The sequence below is a fragment of the Lipotes vexillifer genome, unplaced genomic scaffold, assembly GCF_000442215.2.
Source record: "Lipotes vexillifer unplaced genomic scaffold, Lipotes_vexillifer_v1.1 scaffold258, whole genome shotgun sequence".
Lineage (NCBI taxonomy): Eukaryota > Metazoa > Chordata > Mammalia > Artiodactyla > Lipotidae > Lipotes > Lipotes vexillifer.
In genome coordinates this window covers 675,739-700,338 of record NW_006793735.1, presented here as the reverse complement: position 1 = coordinate 700,338, position 24,600 = coordinate 675,739, and the positions used below count along the sequence as shown (strand labels likewise).

The 24,600-nt window shown below is 36.6% G+C and overlaps 1 protein-coding gene across 13 annotated transcripts in view; it reads right to left on the bottom strand.

The window, feature by feature from the left end:
* PEX5L (peroxisomal biogenesis factor 5 like) overlaps positions 1–24,600 on the bottom strand; it is a 289,451-nt gene that overhangs the window by 128,087 nt on the left and 136,764 nt on the right. For 5 of the 13 annotated variants that reach the window (XM_007466676.1, XM_007466679.1, XM_007466682.1 and 2 more), the window contains 2 exons: positions 21,235–21,339; positions 11,408–11,519 (listed from right to left, as the gene is read on the bottom strand). In XM_007466676.1, the coding sequence (XP_007466738.1) occupies positions 11,408–11,519; positions 21,235–21,339 (217 nt within the window). Of the gene's footprint in view, positions 1–11,407; positions 11,520–19,171; positions 19,193–21,234; positions 21,340–23,631; positions 23,698–24,600 lie in introns of those variants that run through there. The other 8 variants (XM_007466680.1, XM_007466683.1, XM_007466686.1 and 5 more) reach the window with 3 other exon arrangements.

Here is a 24,600-nt window from a genome sequence, read left to right as displayed (position 1 = left end):
ACGCTTGGGATGTAATAGACACGTAATGTTCAACGACTGTCCTGATTTCACAAATGTAATTTCATACTGTTCTGAAATGATGTTCCATTTAAAATGACTATTAAAAATTTGGACAGAAAATGATAACTATACCTTTTGCCCAGAAACTTTAGCTATAAAATTATTGGACCATGTTAGAATTCTTTCTAAGGTGTTCGTATGCTAAAGCTTCTCCTTTTTAAAAACGTATAATAATGTGAATTATGTTGCATATTGAGATATAAATGGTGGGTCTGGAATAATTTTAAAAAAGAACTATAATCCTTAGGGATTAACAAAAATATAGTGTTTCTGCCTTGATATATATATATATATATTTTTTTTTTTTGACAGAAAAGAAGATAAAAAATATATTTAAAAAGAACAACAGTCAAGGTGGTACAAACAAAACAAAGACTAAGATGATTAAATTTAATAATTCCAGTAAATATGTTAAAAATTGAGTAAATTATTCCAATTATCACAGAAAAATTGTCAGAGTGAATTTTCTTTTCTTTTTTTTTATTATAGTTTGAGCAAATATTGCAGTTCTGCAACAATGCTGATTTTATTTGTCAAATTTAAGTTCTCCTAAACACATAGCTCTAGAATGCTCTTCTGTTTAGGTTACATATGGGCACCATATTTAACTGTCCAATTATCTTTTTTTTTTTACATCTTTATTGGAGTATAATTGCTTTACAGTGGTGTGTTAGTTTATGCTGTATAACAAAGTAAATCAGCTATACGTATACATATATCCCCATATCTCCTCCCTCTTTTGTCTCCCTCCTACCCTGCCTATCCCACCCCTCCAGGTGGACACAAAGCTGCTTCCCACTAGCTATCTATTTTACATTTGGTAATGTATATATGTACATGCCACTCTCTCACTTCATCCCAGCTTACCCTTCCCCCTTGCTGTGTCCTCAAATCCATTCTCTATGTCTGAGTCTTTATTCCTGTCCTGCCCCTAAGTTCTTCAGAACCATTTTTTATTTATATATTTCTTAGATTACATATATATGTGTTAGCATACAGTATTTTTCTCTTTCTGACTTACTTCACTCTGTGTGATAGTCTCTAGCTCCATCCACCTCACTACAAAGAACTCAGCTTCGTTTCTTTTTATGGCTGAGTAATATTCCACTGTATATATGTGCCACATATTCTTTATTTGTTCATCTGTTGATAGACACTTAGGTTGCTTGCATGTCCTGGCTATTGTAAATAGAGCTGCAATGAACATTGCAGTACGTGACTTTTTTTAAAAAATAAATTTATTTATTTATTTTTGGCTGCATTGGGTCTTTGTTGCTGTGCTTGGGCTTTCTCTAGTTGCGGTGAGCAGGGGTTACTCTTCGTTGCGGTGCATGGGCTTGCGGTGGCTTCTCTTGTTACAGAGCACAGGCTCTAGGCACGCGGGCTTCAACAGTTGTGGCTCACGGGCTCTAGAGCTCAGGCTGAGTAGTTGTGGCACATGGGCTTAGTTGCTCCACGGCATGTGGGATATTTCCGGACCAGGGCTCAAACCCGTGTCGCCTGCATTGGCAGGTGGATTCTTAACCACTGTGCCACCAGGGAAGCCCCATGACTCTTTTTGAGTTATGGTTTTCTCTGGGTATATGCCCAGTAGTGGGATTGCTGGGTCATATGGTAGTTCTATTTGTAGTACACGGGCCTCTCACTGCTGTGGCCTCTCCCGTTGCGGAGCACAGGCTCCGGACGCGCAGGCCCAGCGGCCATGGCTCACGGGGCCCAGCCGCTCCGCGGCACGTGGGATCCTCCCAGACCGGGGCACGAACCTGCGTCCCCTGCATCGGCAGGCAGACTCTCAACCACTGCGCCACCAGGGAAGCCCTGTTTGTAGATTTTTTGATGATGGCCATTCTGACCGGTGTGAGGTGATACCTCATTGTAGTTTTGAGTTCCGTTTCTCTAATGATTAGTGATGTTGAGCATCCTTTCATGTGTTTCTTGGCAATCTGTATATCTTCTTTGGAGAAACGTCTATTTAGGTCTTCTGCCCATTTTTGGATGGGGTTGTTGGTTTTTTGGATATTGAGCTACATGAGCTGCTTGTATCATTTGGAGATTAATCCTTTGTCAGTTGCTTCGTTTGCAAATATTTCTCCCATCCTGAGGGTTGTCTTTTTGTCTTGTTTATGGTTTCCTTTGCTGTGCAAAAGCTTTTGTTTCATTAGGTCCCATTAGTTTATTTTTATTTCCATTTCTCTAGGAGGTGGGTCAAAAAGGATCTTGCTGTGATTTATGTCATAGAGTGCTCTGCCTATGTATTCCTCTAAGAGTTTTGTAGTGTGTGGCCTTACATTTAGGTCTTTAATCCATTTTGAGTTTATTTTTGTGTATGGTGTTAGGGAGTGTTCTAGTTTCATTCTTTTACATGTAGCTGTCCAGTTTTCCCAGCACCACTTACTGAAGAGGCTGTCTTTTCTCCATTGTATATTCTTGCCTCCTTTATCAAAAGTAAGTTGACCATATGTGTGTGGGTTTATCTCTGGGCTTTCTATCCTGTTCCATTGATGTATATTTCTGTTTTTGTGCCAGTACCATACTGTATTGATTACTGTAGCTTTGTAGTATAGTCTGAAGTCCAGGAGCCTGATTCCTCCAGCTCCATTTTTCTTTTTCAAGATTGCTTTGGCTATTTGGGGTCTTTTGTGTTTCCAAACAAATTGTGAAATTTTTTGTTCTAGTTCTGTGAAAAATGCCATCAGTAGTTTGTCAGGGATTGTAATGAATCTATAGATTGCTTTGGGTAGTACAGTCATTTTCACAATGTTGATTCTTCCAAGAACATGGTTTAACTCTCCACCTGTTTGTATCATCTTTAATTTCTTTTATCAATCTGCATACAGGTCTTTTGTCTCCCTAGGTAGGTTTATTCCTAGGTATTTTTTTCTTTTTGTTGCAATGGTAAATGGGAGTGTTTCCTCATTTTCTCTTGCAGATTTTTTATCATTAGTGTATAGGAATGCAAGAGATTTCTGTGTGTTAATTTTGTATCCAGCTACTTTACCAAGTTCATTGATTAGCTGTAGTAGTTTTCTGGTAGCATCTTTAGGATTCTCTATGTATAGTACCATGTCATCTACAGACAGTGACAGTTTTACTTCTCCTTTTATGATTTGGGTTCCTTTTATTTCTTTTTCTTAACTGATTGCTGTGGCTAAAACTTCAAAAACTATGTTGAATAATAGCAGCAGAGTGGGCAACCTTGTCTTGTTCCTGATCTTAGCAGAAATGGTTTCTGTTTTTCACCACTGAGAAAGATGTTGGCTGTGGGTTTGTCATATATGGCCTTTATTAGGTGAGGTAAATTCCCTCTATGCCCACTTTCTGGAGGATTTTATTTTAAATACGTGTTGAATTTTGTCAAAAGCTATTTCTGCATCAATTGAGATGATCATGTGATTTTTCTCCTTCAATTTGTTAATATGGTGTATCACATTGATTGATTTGCATATACTGAAGAATCTTTACATTCCTGGGATAAACCCCACTTGATCATGGTGTATGATCCTTTTAATGTGCTGTTGGATTCTGTTTGCTAGTATTTTGTTGAGGATTTGTGCATGTATGTTCCTCAGTGTTATTGGCCTGTAGCTTTCTTTCTTTGTGACATCCTTGTCTGGTTTTGGTATCAGGGTGATGGTGATGGCCTTGCAGAATGAGTTTGGGAGTGTTCCTCCCTCTGCTATATTTTGGAAGAGTTTGAGAAGGATAGGTGTTAGCTCTTCTCAAAAGGTTTGATAGAATTCGCCTGTGAAGTCAACTGGTCCCAGGCTTTTGTTTGTTGGAAGATTTAAATCACAGTCAGGGCTTGTGATTGGTCTGTTTATATTTTCTATTTTTTCCTGGTTCAGTCTCAGAAGGTTGTGCTTTTCTAAGAATTTGTCCATTTCTTCCAGATTGTCCATAGAGCTGCTGGTAGTAGTCTCTTAGCATGCTTTGTATTTCTGTGGTGTCTGTTGTAACTTCTCCTTTTTCATTTCTAATTTTAGTGATTTGAGTCCTCTCCCTCTTTTTCTTGATGAGACTGGCTAATAGTTTATTAATATTGTTTATCTTCTCAAAGAACCAGCTTTTAGTTTTATTGATCTTTGCTATTGTTTCCTTCATTTCTTTTTCATTTATTTCTGATCTGATCTTTATGATTTCTTTCCTTCTGCTAACGTTGGATATTTTTTGTCTTCTTTCTCTAATTGCTTTAGGTGTAAGGTTAGGTTGTTTATTTGAGATGTTTCTTGTTTCTTGAGGTAGGATTGTACTGCTATAAATTCCCCTCTTAGAATGCTTTTGCTGCATCCCATAGGTTTTGTGTCATCCTATTTTCATTGTCGTTTGTTTCTAGTTATTTTTTGATTTCTTCAGTGATCTTTTGGTTATTAAGTAGTGTACTGTTTAGCCTCCATGTGTTTGTATTTCTTACAGATTTTTTCCTGTAATTGATATCTAGTCTCAGAGCGTTGTGGTCGGAAAAGGTACTTGATACAATTTCAATTTTCTTAATTTTACCAAGGCATTATTTGTGACCCATGATATGATCTATCCTTGAGAATGTTCCATGAGCACTTGAGATGAAAGTGTATTCTCGTTTTTGGATGGAATGTCCTATAAATATCAATTAAGTCCATGTTGTTTAATGTATCATTTAAAGTTTGTGTTTCCTTATTTATTTTCATTTTGGATGATCTGTCCATTGGTGAAAGTGGGGTGTTAAAGTCCCCTACTATTATTGTGTTACTGTCGATTTCCCCTTTTATGGCTGTTAACATTTGCCTTATGTAATGAGGTGCTCCTATGTTGGGGGCATAAATATTTACAATTGTTATATCTTCTTCATGGATCGATCACTTGGTCACTATGTAGTGTCCTTCTTTGTCTCTTATAAAATTCTTTATTTTAAAGTCTATTTTGTTGGATACGAGAATTGCTACTCCAGCTTTCTTTTGATTTCCATTTGTATGGAATATCTTTTTCCATCCTCTCACTTTTAGTTTGTAATGTGTCCTTAAGTCTGAAGTGGGTCTCTTGTAGACAACATGTATACAGGTCTTTTTTTTGTATCCATTCAGCCAGTCTACGTCTTTTGGTTAGAGCATTTAATCCATTTACATTTAAGGTAGTTATCGGTATGTATATTCCTATTACCATTTCCTTAATTGTTTTGGGTATGTTATTGTAGGTCTTTCCCTTCTCTTGTGTTTCCTGCCTAGAGAAGTTCCTTTAGCATTTGTTGTAAAGCTGGTTTGGTGGTGCTGAATTCTCTTAGCTTTTGCTTGTCTATAAAGGTTTTAATTTCTCTGTCGAATCTGAATGAGATCCTTGCTGGGTAGAGTAATTTTGGTTGTAGGTTTTTCCCTTTCTTCATTTTAAATATGTCCTGCCACACCCTTCTGGCTTGCAGGGTTTCTGCTGAGAAATCAGCTGTTAACCTTATGAGGATTCTCTTGTATGTCATTTGTTGGCTTTCCCTTGATGCTTTTAATATTTTTCTTTATATTTAATTTTTTTTTTTTGCAGTATGTGGGCCTCTCACTGTTGTGGCCTCTCCCACTGCAGAGCACAGGCTCCGGACGCGCAGGCTCAGCGGCCATGGTTCACAGGCCCAGCCGCTCAGCAGCATGTGGGATCCTCCCGGACTGGGGCATGAACGCGTGTCCCCTGCATTGGCAGGCAAACTCTCAACCACTGCACCACCAGGAAGCCCCTAATTTTTGATAGTTTGATTATTATGTGTCTTTGTGTGTTTCTCCTTGGATTTATCCTGTATGGGACTCTTTGCGCTTCCTGGACCTGACTGACCATTTCCTTTCTCACTTTAGGGAAGTTTTCAACTATAATCTCTCCAAATATTTTTTCAGTCCCTTTCTTTTTCTCTTATTCTTCTGGGACCCCTATAATTTGAACATTGGTGTGTTTAGTGTTGTCCCAGAAGTCTCTGAGACTGTCCTCAATTTTTTTTTTAACATCTTTATTGGAGTATAATTGCTTTACAATGGTGTGTTAGTTTCTGCTTTAAAACAAAGTGAATCAGGTATGCATATACATATGTCCCCATATCTCTTCCCTTTTGCATCTCCCTCCTTATTGTCCTCAATTCTTTTCATTATGTTTTCTTTATTCTGCTCTGTGGTAGTCATTTCCAGTATTTTGTCTTCCAGGTCACTTATCTGTTCTTCTGCCTCACTTATTCTGTTATTAATTCCTTCTAGAGAATTTTTAATTTCACTTATTGTGTTGTTCATCATTGTTTGTTTGCTATTTAGTTCTTCTAGGTCCTTGTTAAACACTTCTTCTATTTTCTCCATTCTATTTCCAAGATTTTTGATCATCTTTACTATCATTACTCTGAATTCTTTTTCAGGTAGACTGCCTATTTCCTCTTCATTTGTTTGGTCTGGTGGGTTTTTACCTTGCTCCTTCATCTGCTGTGTATTTGTCTGTCTTCTTATTTTGCTTAACTTACTGCATTTGGGATCTCCTTTTCGCAGGCTGCAGGTTTGTAGTTCCCATTGTCTTTGTTGTCTGCCCCCAGTGGGTAAGGTTGTCTCAGTGGGTTGTGTAGGCTTCCTGGTGGAGGGGACTTGTGCCTGTGTTCTGGTGGATGAGGTTGGATCTTGTCTTTCTGGTTGGCCGGACCACATCCGGTGGTGTGTTTTGGGGTGTCTGTGAACTTATTATGATTTTAGGCAGCCTCTCTGCTAATGGGTGGGGTTTTGTTCCTGCCTTGCTAGTTGTTTGGCATGGGGTGTCCAGCGCTGTAGGTTGCTGGTCGTTGAGTGGAGCTGAGTCTTATCGCTGAGATGGAGATCTCTGCGAGAGCTTTTGCCATTTGATATTACGTGGAGCTGGGAGGTCTCTTGTGGACCTATGTCCTGAACTCAGCTCTCCCACCTCAGAGACTCAGGCCTGACACCCAGCTGGAGCACCAAGACCCTGTCAGACCCTTCATGGCTCAGAAGAAAAGGGAGAAGAAAAAGAAAGAAAAAAATAAAATAAAATAACGTTATTAAAATAAAAAAATGTTAAATATAAAAGAGTAATTAAAAAAGAAAGAAAGAAGAGAGCAACCAAACCAATAAAAAATCCACCAATGAAAGCAAGTGCTAAAAAGTATACTAAAAAAAAAAATTAAAAAAATAACAGACTGACAGAACCCTAGGACAAATGGTAAAAGCAAAGCTATACAGACAAAATCACACAAAGAAGCATATACATACACCCTCACAAAAAGAGAAAAAGGAAAAAAATACATATATTAAAAAAAAAAGGGAAGAGAGCAATGAAATCAATAAACAAATTTACCAATGATAATAAGCTCTAAGTACTAAACTAAGATAAACATAAAACCAGAAACAAATTAGATGCAGAAAGCAAACCCCAAGCCTACAGATGTTCCCAAAGTATACTGCCTCAATTTTGGGATGATTCGTTGTCTATTCAGAAATTCCACAGATGCAGGGTACATCAGGTTGATTGTGGAGATTTAATCCACTGCTCCTGAGGCTGCTGGGAGAGATTTCCCTGTCTCTTCTTTGTTTCCACAGCTCCGGGGTTCAGCTTTGGATCTGGCCCTGCCTATGCATGTAGGTCTCCTCAGGGTGTCTGTTCTTCACTCACATAGGATGGGGTTAGGTAGAAGCTGATTAGGGGGCTCTGGCTCATTCAGGCTGGGGGTATGGAGGGGTACAGAATGTGGCGCAAGCCTGCATTGTCAGAGGCTGGTGTGATGTTGCAACAGCCTGAGGCGCGCCGTGTGTTCTCCTGGGGAAGTTGTCCCTGGATCACAGGACTCTGGCAGTGGTGGGCTGCACAGGCTCCCGGGAGGGGCGGTGTGGATTGTGACCTGTGCTTGCACATAGGCTTCTTGGTGGCTGTAGCAGCAGCCTTAGCATTTCATGCCCGTCTCTGGTGTCCACGCTGATAGCTGCAGCTCACGCCCGTCTCTGGAGCTTGTTTAGGTGGTGCTCTGAATCCCCTCTCCTCGCACAGCCCGAAACAATGGTCTCTTTCCTCTTGGGCAGTTCCAGACTTTCTCCACAGACTCCCTCCCAGCTAGCTGTGGCACACTAAGCCCCTTCAGGCTGCGTTCACGCAGCCAACCCCAGTCCTCTCCCTGGGATCTGACCTCCAAAGCCCGAGCCTCAGCTTCCAGCCCCCGCCCGCCCTGGCAGGTGAGCAGACAAGCCTCTCGGGCTGGTGAGCGCCGGTCGGCGCCGATCCTCTGTGCGGGAATCTCTCCGCTTTGCCCTCCGCGCCCCTGTTGCTGTGCTCTCCTCCATGGCTCCAAAGCTTCCCCCCTGCCCAACCCCGGCTCTGCCAGTGAAGGGGCTTCCTAATGTGTGGAAACCTTTCCTCCTTCACAGCTCCCTCCCAGAGGTGCAGGTCCCGTCCCTATTCTTTTGTCTCTGTGTTTTCTTTTTTCTTTTTCCCTACCCAGGTATGCGGGGAGTTTCTTGCCTTTTGGGAGGTCTGAGGTCTTCTGCCAGCATTCAGTAGGTGTTCTTTAGGAGTTGTTCCATATGTAGATGTATTTTTGATGTATTTGTGGGGAGGAAGGTGATCTCTACGTCTTACTCCTCTGCCATCTTGAGGGTCCCCCTGACATTTTATATATATATAATTTATTTATTTTTGGCTGCGTTGGGTCTTTGTTGCTGCGCATGGGCTTTCTCTAGTTGTGGTGAGTGGAGGCTACTTTTCGTTGCAGTGTGCAGGCTTCTCATTGCAGTGGCTTCTCTTGTTGCGGAGCACGGGCTCTAGGCACGTGGGCTCAGTAGTTGTGGCACACGGGCTTAGTTGCTCCACGGCATGTGGGATCTTCCTGGACCAGGGTTTGAACCCGTGTCCCCTGCATTGGCAGGTGGATTCTTAACCACTGCACCACCAGGGAAGCCCCCCCAGACATATATTTTTAAGATTAAAAAAAACATACTATCAAATGAGAGTCTTCCTTAAAGATAAAAATCTGTGTGACCCAGATGCACTGAATGCTGAGGCCAAGAAATGAAAAGCCCATAGTCTCAACATACCATTTTTCCTGACCTCTTACTTTGGAGGGTGTTATGGATTGAAATGTGTCCCCCCCAAACTCATATGTTGAAGTTTTAACCCCCAGTACCTCAGAATGTAACTTTATTTAGTAATAGGGTCAATGGAGATGTAATTAGTTAAGATGGGTCAGATTGGAGTAGGGTGGTAATAAAGAGAGGAAATTTGGACACAGAGACTGACATGCACACTGGGAGACATGCACACATGTCATGTGAAGATTAGAGTTATGCTTCCACAAGTCAGGGAGCTACTAGAAACCAGGAGAGAGGCCTGGAACAGATCCTCCCCAAGCACCTTCAGAGGAAGCATAGTCCTGCTGACACCTTGATTTTGGACTTCTAGCTTCTAGAATTGTGAGGCAATAAATCTCTGTTGTCTAATCCACTCATTTTGTGGCATTTTGTCATGGCAGGCCTAGGAAACTAATACAGAAGGCAATACTGTAGGTACTGGGATTGCAAGAAATTACATATTCTTTTGAATATGTAATTTCCTCCAGTACTTCACAGGTCTCTCTGTTATATGCTAGAAAAATCAAGGTGAAAAGCAGCTTTTGAGTTGGATATTATGTTGCTCTCTCTGGTGAGCCCTTCCTATGTGACTCAGTTCTATCCTTCCTGAGAGTTGTAGAGGGTACTGGAATCAAGATCTGAGAATTATGCTTTGCAGCTTTTTCTTAGAACAGTGGGAATTTCTCAGTGTACCCCATTTTCATGGATTTTCCTGCAATTAGAGACACAAGGCTCCTCTGTATTTTTCTGAGGGTAGCTCAGTTTTGGAGGGGTGAGCTCCAGTTTCATAGGTAAGGAGGATGAAACTGATCTGACAGGATCTGAACTTGTTTCATTTCCTGCCTAAAATGTACCAAGTACAATTTTATTTGCTTGATTACTCAAAGCGGTAGCTGAATTTAGAAAATGATTGCTTTGGTGTGATATAAAGAAAGTTAACGCATTTGAAAAGGGAAGTGTTGGGTGTACTGTTTTCACCTGGTATCTTACAGTAATGGTAACATCTGTTAGAGCTTACATGGTGTTAGCACTTACATAGATTGCTTCATTTAATCTTCCCAAGTAACCTATGAGATATAGATCTTACTACTATTAGACAGATGAGGAAATAGACTTACTTATGCAACTTGCTCAAGGACACAGAGTTGCTAAGTGGCAGAGCTGGGGTTGGAATTCACAAAGCTTAACTCCAGAGACTGTAGACTACACTCCCACACAAAGTGCCTCTATCTTGTGTTAGGTACTCTTATTGTTGTAATTTTTAGCATTTCTTAAAAATCACAATTTCCTTCACCTGTGATTTTCTTCACTTAAAAGTATAATAAAACTATGCCAAGAAGCAGCAGGCTGAGGACATCATGGGGAAATGAAATGAACTTTAACAAGACAGTATATAATTATCCTCTCCTTCCCCCATTAAATTCTCTCCTGCAATCCAATATAACCTTTGTTGTTTGATTCTGGACATCATCCTTTCATTCTTATTTGAACAACATGCCTTTGAGTGTGAATGTTGACTGAATGAAACCAATGCAGAAAGGCTGCCGCTGATCCAGAAGGTGACAAGTAGCTTTTGAGTCAAATCTTCCGTTGTGGTCTCAGAGTGGGCTGTACCTAAGTGACTTAGTTTTCGAATTAGTGAGAATTTAAGTGCAGAGGATGCTGGAGAAGGTGTGATTGATACACTGGCATCCTGCATTCACTCATTGGATGACAACTTATTAGTTCCTATACAGATAGCTTAGTGTTTGATTATATTTAATTCCAGAACAATGTTCAAATAAATTGTTGTAAGAAGGAGCAACTAATCCATTTATATGACAAAAAAATAAAATTGCCTCGATAATGTCCCAAGTCTCTAGGACACTTTCATTGTGATTTCAATCCACTTGAAGGGGTTGCCTATATTTTTATTTTACTGGACTTTTGTCATACAAAATATTTCCAGCCAGAACTTGAAAAACGTTACTCTGAAAGAGATGCTTTTGTTTTAAAGAATTCCTATATGATGTGACTTGAGATGAGAAGATGTAAATATGAAAATTGGCATTGAAAAATGATTCATTGCTGATAGTGGTACTCTAATGTTTTCAAAATTGGTTGGATAATATCCATTGGAGTTTCTTATATTATAAAGAAAAGCAATTATTGGTTTATATTGAACAGTATATATTCTAAAATTTCATTTGTTTGCAAACATTATTCTCCACTTAAAATGCATTGTGGAAAGAAAATGTGCATTTTTCTGTCATGAACATTAACTCCACTTGAGGATAAGTTAAAAGTGAAAGAATTACCGGCTGTGTTGGACGTTACTGGCCTTGCTATTGCCTCCGATTTGGTTTCACAGAGAAAATCATCGATGGAGGGACTCAGGAGGGGTCTGCTTTCTTGCTGTTCATTCACCAGCTGGGAACAAATGAACACAGGTGTCAAAGGACTTTGTCCAACTGCAGAATCAGATGAATTAAAATGCAGCCTTGCAACAAAACGAGAATAGCAAACCTACCAAAAAATAAATCAATCAATAAGTAATGGGGTAGAGGCAAGAAAGAAAAAAAAATCAGGGGATGGGGAATGAGCCTTTCAGCACTGTCATATTTTTGATGCAGCCAACTTCAGTTTTCAAACCTCAAGCCTTTTTTCTCCTAGAACACTTTTGGAATTATTCTCTAATTTCAGTATGTAGAATATGACACCTATTGAATCACAGTTCCTAAGGGCCAATCTCACTCTTCATCTGGACAAAAAGCTCTCACTGAGACCTGGAACCATGGCTTCAGACCCTGAGGTGACACATTCTGTTTAGGACTGGTCAGTCATTGATATGTAGTAACAGCACGCACACACAGAGATCCGTGTGCGTGGATAAATGCTCTTTTTCTCTCTCTCTTAAAAAGCTCAAGTCACCTAAAGGCACACGCCCTTCCTTACATTTCCTTGGAATGCTTTTGTAGTGCATAACAAGTATTTTGAGAGAGTAGGAAATATTGTTATGTTAACTGTACAGGTATCCAGTATATATGTTTGTGAAAATCTGTATGTAAAAGAGATTTCTGTCAATTCAATTATATTTCCCCATTGGCTTGTTCTCTAACTTCAGAAATCTTTCAGTTTGATTTTTATTAGTTCTCATTATCAGTGGCAGCCAACTATTTACTTTCAGTTATTCTCACCTCTTTGAATACAAACATCCTTAAGTTCTGTTTCTAAGGGTAAGGGGAAAATTACACTTAAGATAACACAAGTGGTTAGTCCCTAAAAGAACTGTCTTAGTTTTTTGGGAGTTTTTATATTGGCCTTTCTTAAAATGGGCATAGTCATCTAGTTTTCTACTTGCTATAGGAAAAAGATGTGCCAAAAAACTCTAGATTTTAAAATACTTATTTGCAAGGCTGTATTTTAAGAGACACATAAAATAACAAATGAAATGTTTTGAAGTATTACCAAATCAAAATATTTTCTATGACTCACTTTCACTTCATTATTTCTCTGGCAATGTTAGTGGTATTATAGCTTAGAGCTTATGGACGCTGACAAGAGACCTAAATAATGGTAAATATGGGAAGAAAAAATGCAATTCTATTATTGGTGAAGGAGGAATATGGAAGCATTAGTGATTATTCGGGGACTGAAAACCAAGAGGCACCTTTGGTGCTTTTACATATTCATGCTATTATCTTAACATGGATAAATCTCAGATCTTCACTGAAGTCTAAGATTTTGAGATAGAGTTGGCAATTTAATTTCACTCATATTAATTTGTACATGTTATCGAGGGTTCTAAGCATTAAGAATGCTCATTTTCTTTTAATGTTCAAGTTATAGAGACAGAAAAATTTTCAATTATAAGTTTTAGTGTTACTATGTATAAAGACTCACAGATTTCTCTAAATTATCTGAGGTCTGTTTTGGTTGTAACCTTTTTTGGGGGATGCTCCTTTAATCCATGAACAAAACTCTTGAGTTTCTTTGCATTTTGTTTTCTGAATTTGAACATTCTTGGGTATCACCCATCCTATTTATATTGAAATATTTTTTAATGTTGAGGGACTATGAGCTTTTCATGTTTGGGGGATAAAATATATTAGAATTTTTGTAAATGCCATGGTTTATGCCAGCTCTTCTGAAAATGTGATTAGTTTTCCGGGATCTGTTTTTCATTTATAGGTAGCTCATGTAAAAACTGTGTTTATGCAATTTCTTAAAGACTCATACATTATGTGTATTTCTTGGGAGAACTTGCCCTTTTAGCCATATATGCTTAGCATATTGAACCCATCTAGTATGATATCACCATGGTGATGTGGTCTTGATGTAGCAACAATGTCTACCTCCAGGCTGTGTCATTCTCACGGCTGTCAAGGGAGAGCTGGATTCTGCTGTGCTATAAACATCATGGAAGATGAAGGTCACCATCAAATATGGCACCACACTATACTCATAGAATTTATTGTAACAGGCTTACATTTATTACGTTGTGCATTCTGACTACTAGGTCTTACTGACCTAGGCTAAAGTGAAAAAGGTGCAAAAACTCAATACAACCAATACAACTTCAACTTTAAAATACGTATGACATATGTGTGATGTCATAACTCTTTTTGTTAGCCATTATTTCTCTGAAGAAGTCTGATGTTATTGATAGATAACTAAGAAAATTTATTCTCTTAGTCCTGGTCTTGAGAAATATCCATTATTATGTAAAAGGTACCTATGATTTATATTCCACAAAACCCCCTTATACTTTTTCTTTACTTTGGATACAGTTAAATTCCTTTTTAAATAGAAGGACTAATAATTTATTTCCAAATCATAGCTCTGTGAGTAGGTGTGTAGAATAGACCTAGATTACCTATGGTTTTAGAAGACCAGGGTATTAGATTTCTGTAGATATTTTTAATTGCAAACACTGAAAAATTAGTCTAAATTTGGTAAAATAACTCTAGAAAGTAAGACATTTCTACGTAAATATCTAAATGGAAAAATAAAGGACAGCCACAATTAATTGAAAGGCCTATCCTTTTAGGCAAGTCTGCTTTATCAGAGGTAATAGGATTTTTTGTTTTTTGAGTCTCTCTCCTCATTCAAACTAAAGACTTATTTTCTAGGGAAAGCACTTCTGGCACTCAGATTTTCTCAGCATAGGAAGAAAAGAATACCAAAGAGGAGGTTATTCAGAGAGACCCTAGAGAGCCCAAGACTAAGGTGTGGCTTCTCCTCATAAGGTCTTTTCCACACCTACTGTCTTATTTGTGACCACACTTCACCCCTGGACTGGAGTTGTTCCCATAACATGTCTGTCCCATTCCCATAACTGAGCTGTTCCTGTGACATTCTTCCATAGATACAAATCAAAGAGGAAACTTCACATTACTTTCTGAGTCTGTGCTTTTCAAGCTAGAGCACCATTTAGCTGTCGGTAAATGCTGAGATTGGAGTGGGGATAGTGGCAGGGCTCAAGGGTGAAGAGGATGAAAGGCCAGATTTCAGAGGGCATGGAAAGGTAATTTGGGAACTGAAGGTTTTTGGGTTTTGACTGAGATATGGAAGATGAAATAGGAGATATCATGGAAAAAAATCTTTTGTTATTAACTCTGAGGTAAGAGGCTATATCTTACTCATATTTATATCCTTCACAACTTCTAATAGAATGTCTTCATATAAAAGGGGCTCAGTAAATGGCTACCAAATGGGACAGTGACTTTGCAGAAACTGAAGATATAAAAATATCTATCTCAAACAGTCCAATTTTGAACTGTATCTTCAGTCAGATGAATTTAAGAATCATTATTTTAGCCCTACTAAGTCCCATTTTATTTTTGCTTGTATAGATAAGAATGGCTTTTCACATGCTTCCTTCCTGATTTTCAAACAAATTTATGGTTTTCCTATGGTGACTTGAGAATAAGCAAACCTTTTAGGTCATAAAGTAATATTGCAAACTGAACTGAATCCCCCAAATAGTTCCCCTAAGCTTTACTCCCAAATTGTATGCCATTTATTCTGTCTTTATTCATTGGTAGGATAGAGCTTATTCACTTCCTCTTAGAATTACTTCCTTCAGTTTGAGAATACTTTATGAACTTACCTCATTTCATCCTTCTGGCACAGAGTACATTGATGTTATAAAAATAATAAAAGGTGAGTCAAAAGGTTTCCAATTTTTTTTTTTTTTTGAATAACTGAGTGGGAGTGATTGCAATTTTGGTCCAATCAGATGAACTTAACTAAGTGAAAATGACCCACTTCATTAGTTGCTAAGGCCTTTATTTCAACTTTACATTTAAAATTTTCCTTTATTATCCTTCTTTGTCCTCTTCTCAATATTTAGATTAGTTCAAAGGCCTTTCTAATGGTGACAGATTCTTATTTCTCTTTCAGGACCCCGTTCTATTGATACATTGTCTGGGAACCTTCTTCAGCTCTAGGCAGCAAGTGCCTTCTTACAACATCTCCGCGTTCCCATGCTTTACCTAATTTTATAACCTTAGTTTCACCTGTTTCCTCCCACTAGACTATGATCTCTTTGAAGGTAGAGACCTTATCCAATTAATTTTTGTATCTCATAGTGGCAGTTTAATAAATGTTGACTGATTTTATACAGTCCAATTGAATGGTGAATTGTATAAAAGAATGATTGCATGGGCATCCTCAATTTCATATGGGGTTTGATCAACTCATAGAGAGGCCAGTAGTCCTCAGAAATGTTTACTAAATTCCTGGCAAATCTTAAACCACAAATCTAAGTCCACTTTCCCCCACTGTCACATCATTGAAATGCTTGGAAACCTAGAGGTATCTAAAGGAACATTTCCAAATGCAAGGCTTCTACCAAGAAGTCAAAAATGCCAAGAATGAATGACTAAGGAGAAAAATTGAAATAAAGGCATGGACCTGCCTCATTCCATCTTTGGAAGCAGGACATGGACCAATGCAAGCGGGAAGCCAGTGGTACTTCAAGAAATAACACCACTACCTCACTCAGAGATTTTAAATCAGAGATTCAAATTTGGAGATTCTGAGAGAAAGCCCTTACACAGTCAATGGACATGGAAACGAAAGGAAGTAGCCGAAGTAAGAAGACAGGTGAGAACTCGCATGTAGGAGCTTCTTGTCACTCAGAATTCAAGACTATTGATCCTTTACACCTTCCTTGTAATCATAGGTTGTAAATGAAATATTCAGTCAAATGCCTTCAATTTACTTATGACTTAGACCAGTCAGTTGATGTGGCTAATAGTAGCCACCACAGGACAAAATTGCTTCTTATTTTATATCAATACTGTGTTTAGTGTTGAGCAGAATGCAGACAATATCATCCACCTTTAATGAATTATTGTCTGTTTTAAAACTTTGTCTAAAAATACATTTGCCTTAGTTCAACTTGAATTTCCTGAATTTAAATGTTAAAAAATTAAATTATTATATGATCTAAGCTGAATATTTAACCAAGATGAAAGGAGAGTATTTTGTTTTTAAATACTGCCTGCTACTTAAGCTCCAGTGCATTAAAGATAGCTTTTTTGTGACTTAAGTTTAAATTTATTTATCTTTAAATAATATATTGCTTAGGTGTTTCATTAAAAAATATAGAGCTAACGTTTGTGATAGCTTATATCACTAAGAATTAACTCCAAACCAAAATACATTTTAGGTGAGAAAACAAGGTCTGTATAGGATAATAACTCATTATTCTATAATTTTACACTTCAGATTGATGATCTCAATCTATTGTTTTAGTTTAAAGTAAAATATTCTGTTTTTATTTTGAAACATTTTAGTACTTAAAGAATAATTTTAAAAGTTAAAACACTGAAGCTAAAAAACAGTTGACAAATATCTCATATTTGTAATGTTGATTAAAAAGTTTGTAAAAATATACCAGCCTTTTGATCTCATCTAAATAATAGAAAAATTAAGATTGTTTTTATATAAATAAAAACACAAATATGCTTTCAATAGACATATCTTTATGCATTTTGAAAATTCCTTTATTATTTGCACTCTCTTGATTAAAAGTACAATATATGTCATTGGTTAAGTAGGTTTTCATTCATAATTTTATAATTAAACTGTTTATGGCTTTATTAGTCCTATCCAAGTTTAGAAACGTGTGCAAAGCCCATCAAAATAGTCACCATATTAAAACTAAGTTGACTGACTCAATCCATTGAAAAGAGGAAACAACTGAAACATTACTATGCACCCCTTAGTATTCAGCCTTTGAAGGCTTTGTCATGGTAATTCTGCCACCCGACTGAATTAATTTCTTATGAGCTAATAGTACTAATGGCACTGCCCCATCCCCCAGTTCTTTATATGGGTCTCAGTGGATCTTCCTGTAAAGGATAACCATGTGATAATTGTCAACTCTTTGACTTGATCTAAATGTCAACCAAGTGACAACAAATATTTTCCTGACAGGATAGTTAGACATAAAAATGTGAATTTATTCATGGGGAAATGAACAAATATTATTGTTTACAGCTTGGATAGTACTAACATCAAGGCAGGAAGGAGAATATAATTAAAGCAATTGTTTCAAGTTAGTAACAGAAAACCCAAACAAGACTGTATTTAGCAGCCTTGTGAATGTTTTTCCAATCAAGGACATTACTTTTTTATCTTTATCAGACACAATATTAAATCAGTATCAAACTATAAGGGGTGGGGACAGATAGAAAAACAAAGCCTGAGTTAAAAAAAAAATTCCCTTGACAAGAAGAGGTCTGGAACACATAGTTTTAAGACACTGTGCTCTACAGCAAAAAATGAATGGGCTATTCCTTACTTACAAAAGTACCAGGGGAGGTGGTTAAAATGAAAATTTCTGAAGGCTCCTTATGAGAGAAAAATATTCCCTAAAGCCATTTCATTCTCATAAAGAAGAATAAAAATTTTTCTATGATATGCTCAATCTTCTGGCACATAGTTTTCCCCTCTAGCCTCAAACTGGATTTATTTATACCATTACAGTCTAGAGTAGTACTGTTCAATGGAAATATAACGAGAGCCTGGTAATTTTAAATTTTCTAGTAGCCACTTTAAAAATAGTGAAAAGAAACAGGTGAAAATAATTTTAGTAACACATTTTATTTAGCCCAAAATATCCAAAATATTATCATTTCAACATGTAATCAATATAAAAATTATTAATGTGATAGTTTACATTATTTTTCTTTGGACTAAATCTTCAAAACTTGGTGTGTATTTTATACTTACAGCATAGCTCAATTCGGGGTATCCACAAAACACTCAATAGCCACGTGTGGCTAGCGGCTACTGTAGTGAACAGCACAGGTCTAGAGAAACTCTTACTTCCTCCAAGACTTGATGGTTCACATATTTTTTCCCTTCAAAACTCTCATCAGTGCACATTTGTTTCCATACTGTTTGACTTAAAGTTTGACTTAAAGTGTTAGTCTAGGACAGCATGAACTTGAACTACTATGAAGAGCTTGACACATTGTTTAGCAAAGAATTAATAATTAAATGAAACAAAAAGAGCAATTCTCAGGGGTCCAACAATTTCTGAGTTCAGGTCACCTGGCCAACTCTTCTGTTTTGTTCAATTTGTTCAAGGTACTATAAATAACTTGACTGGAGTATGCTTGGCTAAATCTCTCTAAAAATGATCCTAATATTCACATAATACAAAAATGCTTCAATATAAACTATTCTACACTTACCAATCTGTGTAATGAACAGTTACTAAACAAATTAGGGACTCAGTGTTTCAAGGACTTATTCTGTATTTTATCAATTATGATTGTCCTGAAGACATTATTGAGAGAGCGGCAATTAGCTTCAGACATTTCTGGAATCTGTGAATGAGCAGCTGGCATCGACACACCAGTGATGAAGATGAGTCAATGTGTCCTGCAGTATGTAGCACTATGTCTCAGGGGCTTTACAGGAGACATGGGACAGACATGTTTCAAGACACTTAATACATTCACACAAGATAACGAGTAAGAATGTGGTATGGTACACAGATTGGATGCTGTGGTTGCCATGAGAAGTACTCACTTTTTCAGATCATTCTGCTGCTTTTTGGCTTGTGCATGCCACTGGTGCATAGCAGGGAAGAAGCCACTTGTGTGTAGTGGAAAAAGTATATCAACTAATAAAACCACATTTGACTGAGAAATAATTGTATCACAGCTGTCACAGGATTAATTCCATAAGATTATCAACACAATAGGTGCATTGCATTTTATGAATCAGAACTCTCCATTTGCTGATTCATAAACTAGTCACTATGCAACAAGAATATGATGCATCAAAGAAAGCACTGTATCATCTTCATGCAGTAAAATTGTAACTATTACCTCAAAAACAGTTAATGCAACATTAGACAGGGATTAAAGAAGGAACTCGGTACACACAAATGTTCTGAATATGAGAAAATGGTAATAATTACAGTTTCTTTTCTAATTAAAAAAATCAAAATTCTTATTTTGCATTAAATTTAAATTAAAATTTAGGTTATAGTGGTAATTTTGGACACTTGAAAAGGATTACTGGAAAGCACATAGCAAGGCATGGTTTTGAAGAAAAAGAATTTTGGGCACTAGACCCTGTCCTAAATCGTGATGTCCTGAAATGATATGCTGCAGCACAACTATGCCAATTGCAAATTTGGATAGGTCTCACCTACTGATGAATATGGCTCTACCATTAGCCGAGAACTCCAAGTGGTTCTCACCTCCCATAACATTCGCCTGAGGAACTGTGGACTGTATATTTTGGATATGGATTCTACAAAGGCAGGAGATCAGTGTAAAACTGTATATGTTTTATTATGTAAACTAAGTAAAGAATGGAGGCCTTGGTAAATATTAAGCAAATTTCTTTCCAACTATTACAATGTGTCATTGGGAAGAAGCATCTCCTCTTTTGGATTAAAACAAAAACAAAAACAAAAACAAAAACCTCACAACATAAGATTATCCCAAAGTCTTGGGAATCTTTATAACTTTTTTATTATTCAATTTTGATGTTATATGTTATTATAATTTTCATTACTTACAGCATAGTGTTTAGAATGAAATGAAACCACACATGTTGGCAGCAGCTGGGGATGTGATCTGATGATATTCTAAAAATAAGTTGCCATAATTTAGCTTTTGATATAAATGCCTTTCATGAGGAATTTAAATGGACATTTTTCTAAATCTAGACATGTTCATATAATTGGAACTGAATCACTGTATTTACTATTGCATTATGGAGAAAAAAAAGAAATGTTTAAGATAACAATCTAATCTAAATTATAAGATAAATGCAAGTAAGTAATTTTGCATTTAAGAATTTAAAACTGATAGTTCCACAGAGTGGTGATGAGTATATTATACATACATATGTATGTGGATTTTACAGGGTGTTTCAAAAGTCCCTGAGGACATACAGGATTCATTCTCAGTGTGTTTTTGCATACAAATGCAAATCTTTTTCTATACTTATTATAATAAACACTGAAAATGCCCCTCATGTACTTTTAATACAGACGATATTTTTGTTGTCAAGGTCACTAAGTAGAAGAGGGGCCACAAATGCCATTTTCTGCATGGAGACTCAGGGACTTCTGGCTCATTCCTGTAAATTAGTTATCCACATAAATATGTATAGACATACGTAGTATGCATAGTCACAACATAAATATATTTAACATTTAAGAAATTTTAGATTTTCTACTGGTAAACTGACATATGTATGCAATATAAGTTGTATTTATTCATAGGAATTTGATTTTTTGTTTTTTGCTTGTTGTTCAAATGTACCGTTAGCTTAATTGTTATTTCTTTCCCAAAGTTGTTAACAAGACTCCTTTATAAAGAAGCGACATGTTTTACTTGCATATATATTTTCTTTTTCTTTTTTTAACTAAAGTTTAGTAATGAAAATTAATATCCACGAATAAGTAACTAAATGATGGAATTTTCCTTTTTTTTTTTTTAGCAATTTTGGTTTTCATTTTATATTGTATAATTGTTTCATTGAAACTGTGTTTTTAAAAAAATTGCATCGAGTTAATGTTTTTTTTTTCTAGTTAAGAATCACAATATCTGATATATTAACATATGTCAGCTTCCTACAGGAACCCTAAGGGTCTGCCCACCTGTGATGTCATAGTAAGGAGGGGCTTTTCTTCAGCAGACTCCTCCCTCGGTATCTCCTTCATCACCATGGCAACAGCCTTATCTGCCGCCCTAGAGCCTTTTCCCTATAACAGTGAAATCAACAATGACTTGTGTCAGGAGAAATCTTTAACTTATTGTTTATCACAAGATATTCTAATGTTTAAAGAGCAATCCAACATAAATGAAGAGGTAGTCTGCTGCAAGTGAATCTTGAGGCTTTTGGCTGAGGAGAAAACACACGAAATCTGAAAAAAGAGTATTTGTGAACTTTTTAGTTAGCTACGTTTTCACCTTTACAGCTGACATATTACATTTAATTTTAACATAGTATTTTATATGTATAATATATTTTAAGGCAATTTACATGACATGACAATTTTTATAGTATTGATTTTAAAACACTATAGATTGCCTGTTATGTTCATTTAAAACTTATTCCTATATAATCCCTAAGTGTTTTGAATGGCAGTGAGGAGTCTGGATTAGGGATTAGGAACAGGATCTCACTCCCACAGAAGAATTCTGCTCGGTGATCTCTGGAGTCTGTCATTTTTGAGTGGATAGGGCATAAAACGTAAACATGTCATAAAACCTCTAAAAATTCTTCGGCAGCCTAACATCACAGGAATTCACCCAGCTTGTTTATTTGGGGGAGGTAGTATGAAAAAAATTTGCAACTCTCAATGTTCTTGAGATCAAAAAAATTTAATAGAATTTTAGAAATGTCTTTTAATTGGAGAATCTCATAAATCCAGGTGTAAATAAAGGATGATTAATAATAGAGGCAATGATATACTGATATCTACAATTTTTTGGCCTCATACAAGCATAACTATGGACTGTAAAGGGGTATGCTGGTTTTCTGGGGTTTTAGTTTACCAGATTATTAAGTTTTTGAGAGTAGATAGGGCATAAGGGAAAAAACCAAAAAACAAAATATCACCTTCCCAACCCAATTAGCAACATCTCATACTATGTAAAAATTAAATAATCTTTAAACACTTCAAAAACAAAACCTTCCATTTTCTTTGGTCTCTGGGCAGAGCCTCTCTGGAGAAAACAACCTTATACTAAGTGCACACGTGAATATCTGTGTTGTAAATCTACTTAAAATACAAATGTAGCACACAGAGATATAGGCAAAGAAACAAAAATGGACATATGAGGGTCCGTTGTCTGAAAGGGAATTAAGAGCTATGGTCACTATTAACTCCAGAGGTTAATAAATCTTGATAGTCTCTATGCAACTAAAGAGGATAGAATTATATTATCATCTTTGGTTTGCACAGGGCTTTAAGTATTTAAAAGGTAGGTTGACTCTAAGAAGCAGAACATTGTCCATTTTTTCAGGCATTGCCTTTGTAAAATGTAATGAGTGGCAGCTTTTATTTATGGGAACAAAGAAAAACTTTCTGTATAGTTACTACATTTAAAAATGTGTGAATCTCTTTACAATGCTGAAAGTTTGTTTCTTTGGTTTGTAACTTTAAAACTAGCATTATTGAATGATAATGTGATATTTCTATGATAGAAAATCAACTATTAGAGATTTTATTCATCAGATATAACAGTGGTAATTTTCTTATGTGTTCTGGAAAGTTTATATAGGCACAATCCTTAGATTAACTGAATTCTGGAAGAATAAAGGGCAACAGTGATTCACTGCATACAAATTGGAGTGCATAATGATCCAGGTTTTTCCTTTAATGAAGCAATGTCATCTTCCTAAAATAGAGATACATACAGTTCTGAATTCTGGGAAAAGATTTATGGCACTCAAACTATTTGACATTTTTTCAAAATATAAAAATTATTTGGATAAAACATTACATACTGTAAGCTCAGTATACCTTTATAAGCTACACTCATTGACAGACTATATATAGTTTAACAAATATTTTTGCAGCTTATTTTTTTCAAAAGAGCAAAATCATTTGTGAAGAATTCTTTCCATGCTCCAAGAGGTTTAATAATATAGCAATAAACAAAGTGGCATGCTTATATTTAAATTCCTAATATATTTCTTAAAACATATCTAATGTTACAAGGTAAAATTTAAAAAATAATGATTCAGACTCTTCTTGGGCTAAGAAAAAAAATATCAATTGATAAGCATCTCAAAAAATTTCAGGTCAATATTTCAGTATACCATTTATTTGAAATGCTACCAATCTATAAACTACGTATAGGTATTTTTCACATGTGCAACTATAATAGCTAGAATTAGCAACGGACATGCCATTTCACTAAAACAAAAACAAAAGAAAACAAAAATTAGTCCTTTCATGCTGAACTCTAGAACAAAGCAGTGGTCAGCTAGAAAGGATGTATAATAAACACATGCGGTGCTTTTTATTTCTTGCAGAAAAACCCACCAAAGCCAGGGTCAGGTCACTTTTTTGAAGACAGTGCCACTTTTTCTTCAAGGTTACACCTACTACCTGAAAAGAGTCATGACACCCAGGTTAGTGCCTGCTAGCAACTTTTTTGCTTTACAGCCTTTTGGCTTTTGAGTTATTACCCCATGAGCCTCACTGTTTCACAAGTGTGGTATAGTCCGAGAACAGAGCAGGAAGGTCGGCCACGTGACATCTCCATGGTGTCTAAAACCACTGCCAAATCACGTGAATGCACTCATATATCAAACCAAGATTTCCCCCAGATTGTATTGCCACCTCCACCTGGTACCTTAAAATCAAGCTGTGTCATTTCTGACTTGTCCATTTATCTTGTGGGATAATGCTTCTAGAATTCAGAACCTGTCTAATAACTGAGTTGGCAATTCATGAAACTATACAACTTGGCTTATCAGCAGCTCTGCAGGGCTGACAGTAATTCAATTGTGCAGGTTTTTTTTTTTTTTTTTAATTCAGTGTCTTAAAACATTGTAAGAAATATATACACATAATTATCCATAGTTCAAGCTCAATTTTCTAAATAGAACTACACCATAAGGTCAATATTAATCTATTATTTGAAACATCATGAAGACAGCAAAAAGGAAATATACACTGACTACACACTCAAGCATATAAATGGATTTAGATTACACTAAACCGGTATGCTTCTAAATATGTCATTCTAGCCACAAGAGAATAGTGAAACTTTACAAGTTGATTATCGCATTATGACACCCTCTAGCAATTATTTCACCCTATTTCTTTTCAAATAATATTTCAAAATCACCTTTTCCCACTTCCTTATTGAGTCTCTTGAGATGTTTTTGACTGTTTAGAAAACAGTATCAGCATAAAGGGAAACATCTCTCTTTTCTTGTGATTTGCTATAGAAAATTCTTTGATTTTTTTTTTTTTTTTTTTTTTTTTTGTTACGCGGGGCTCTCC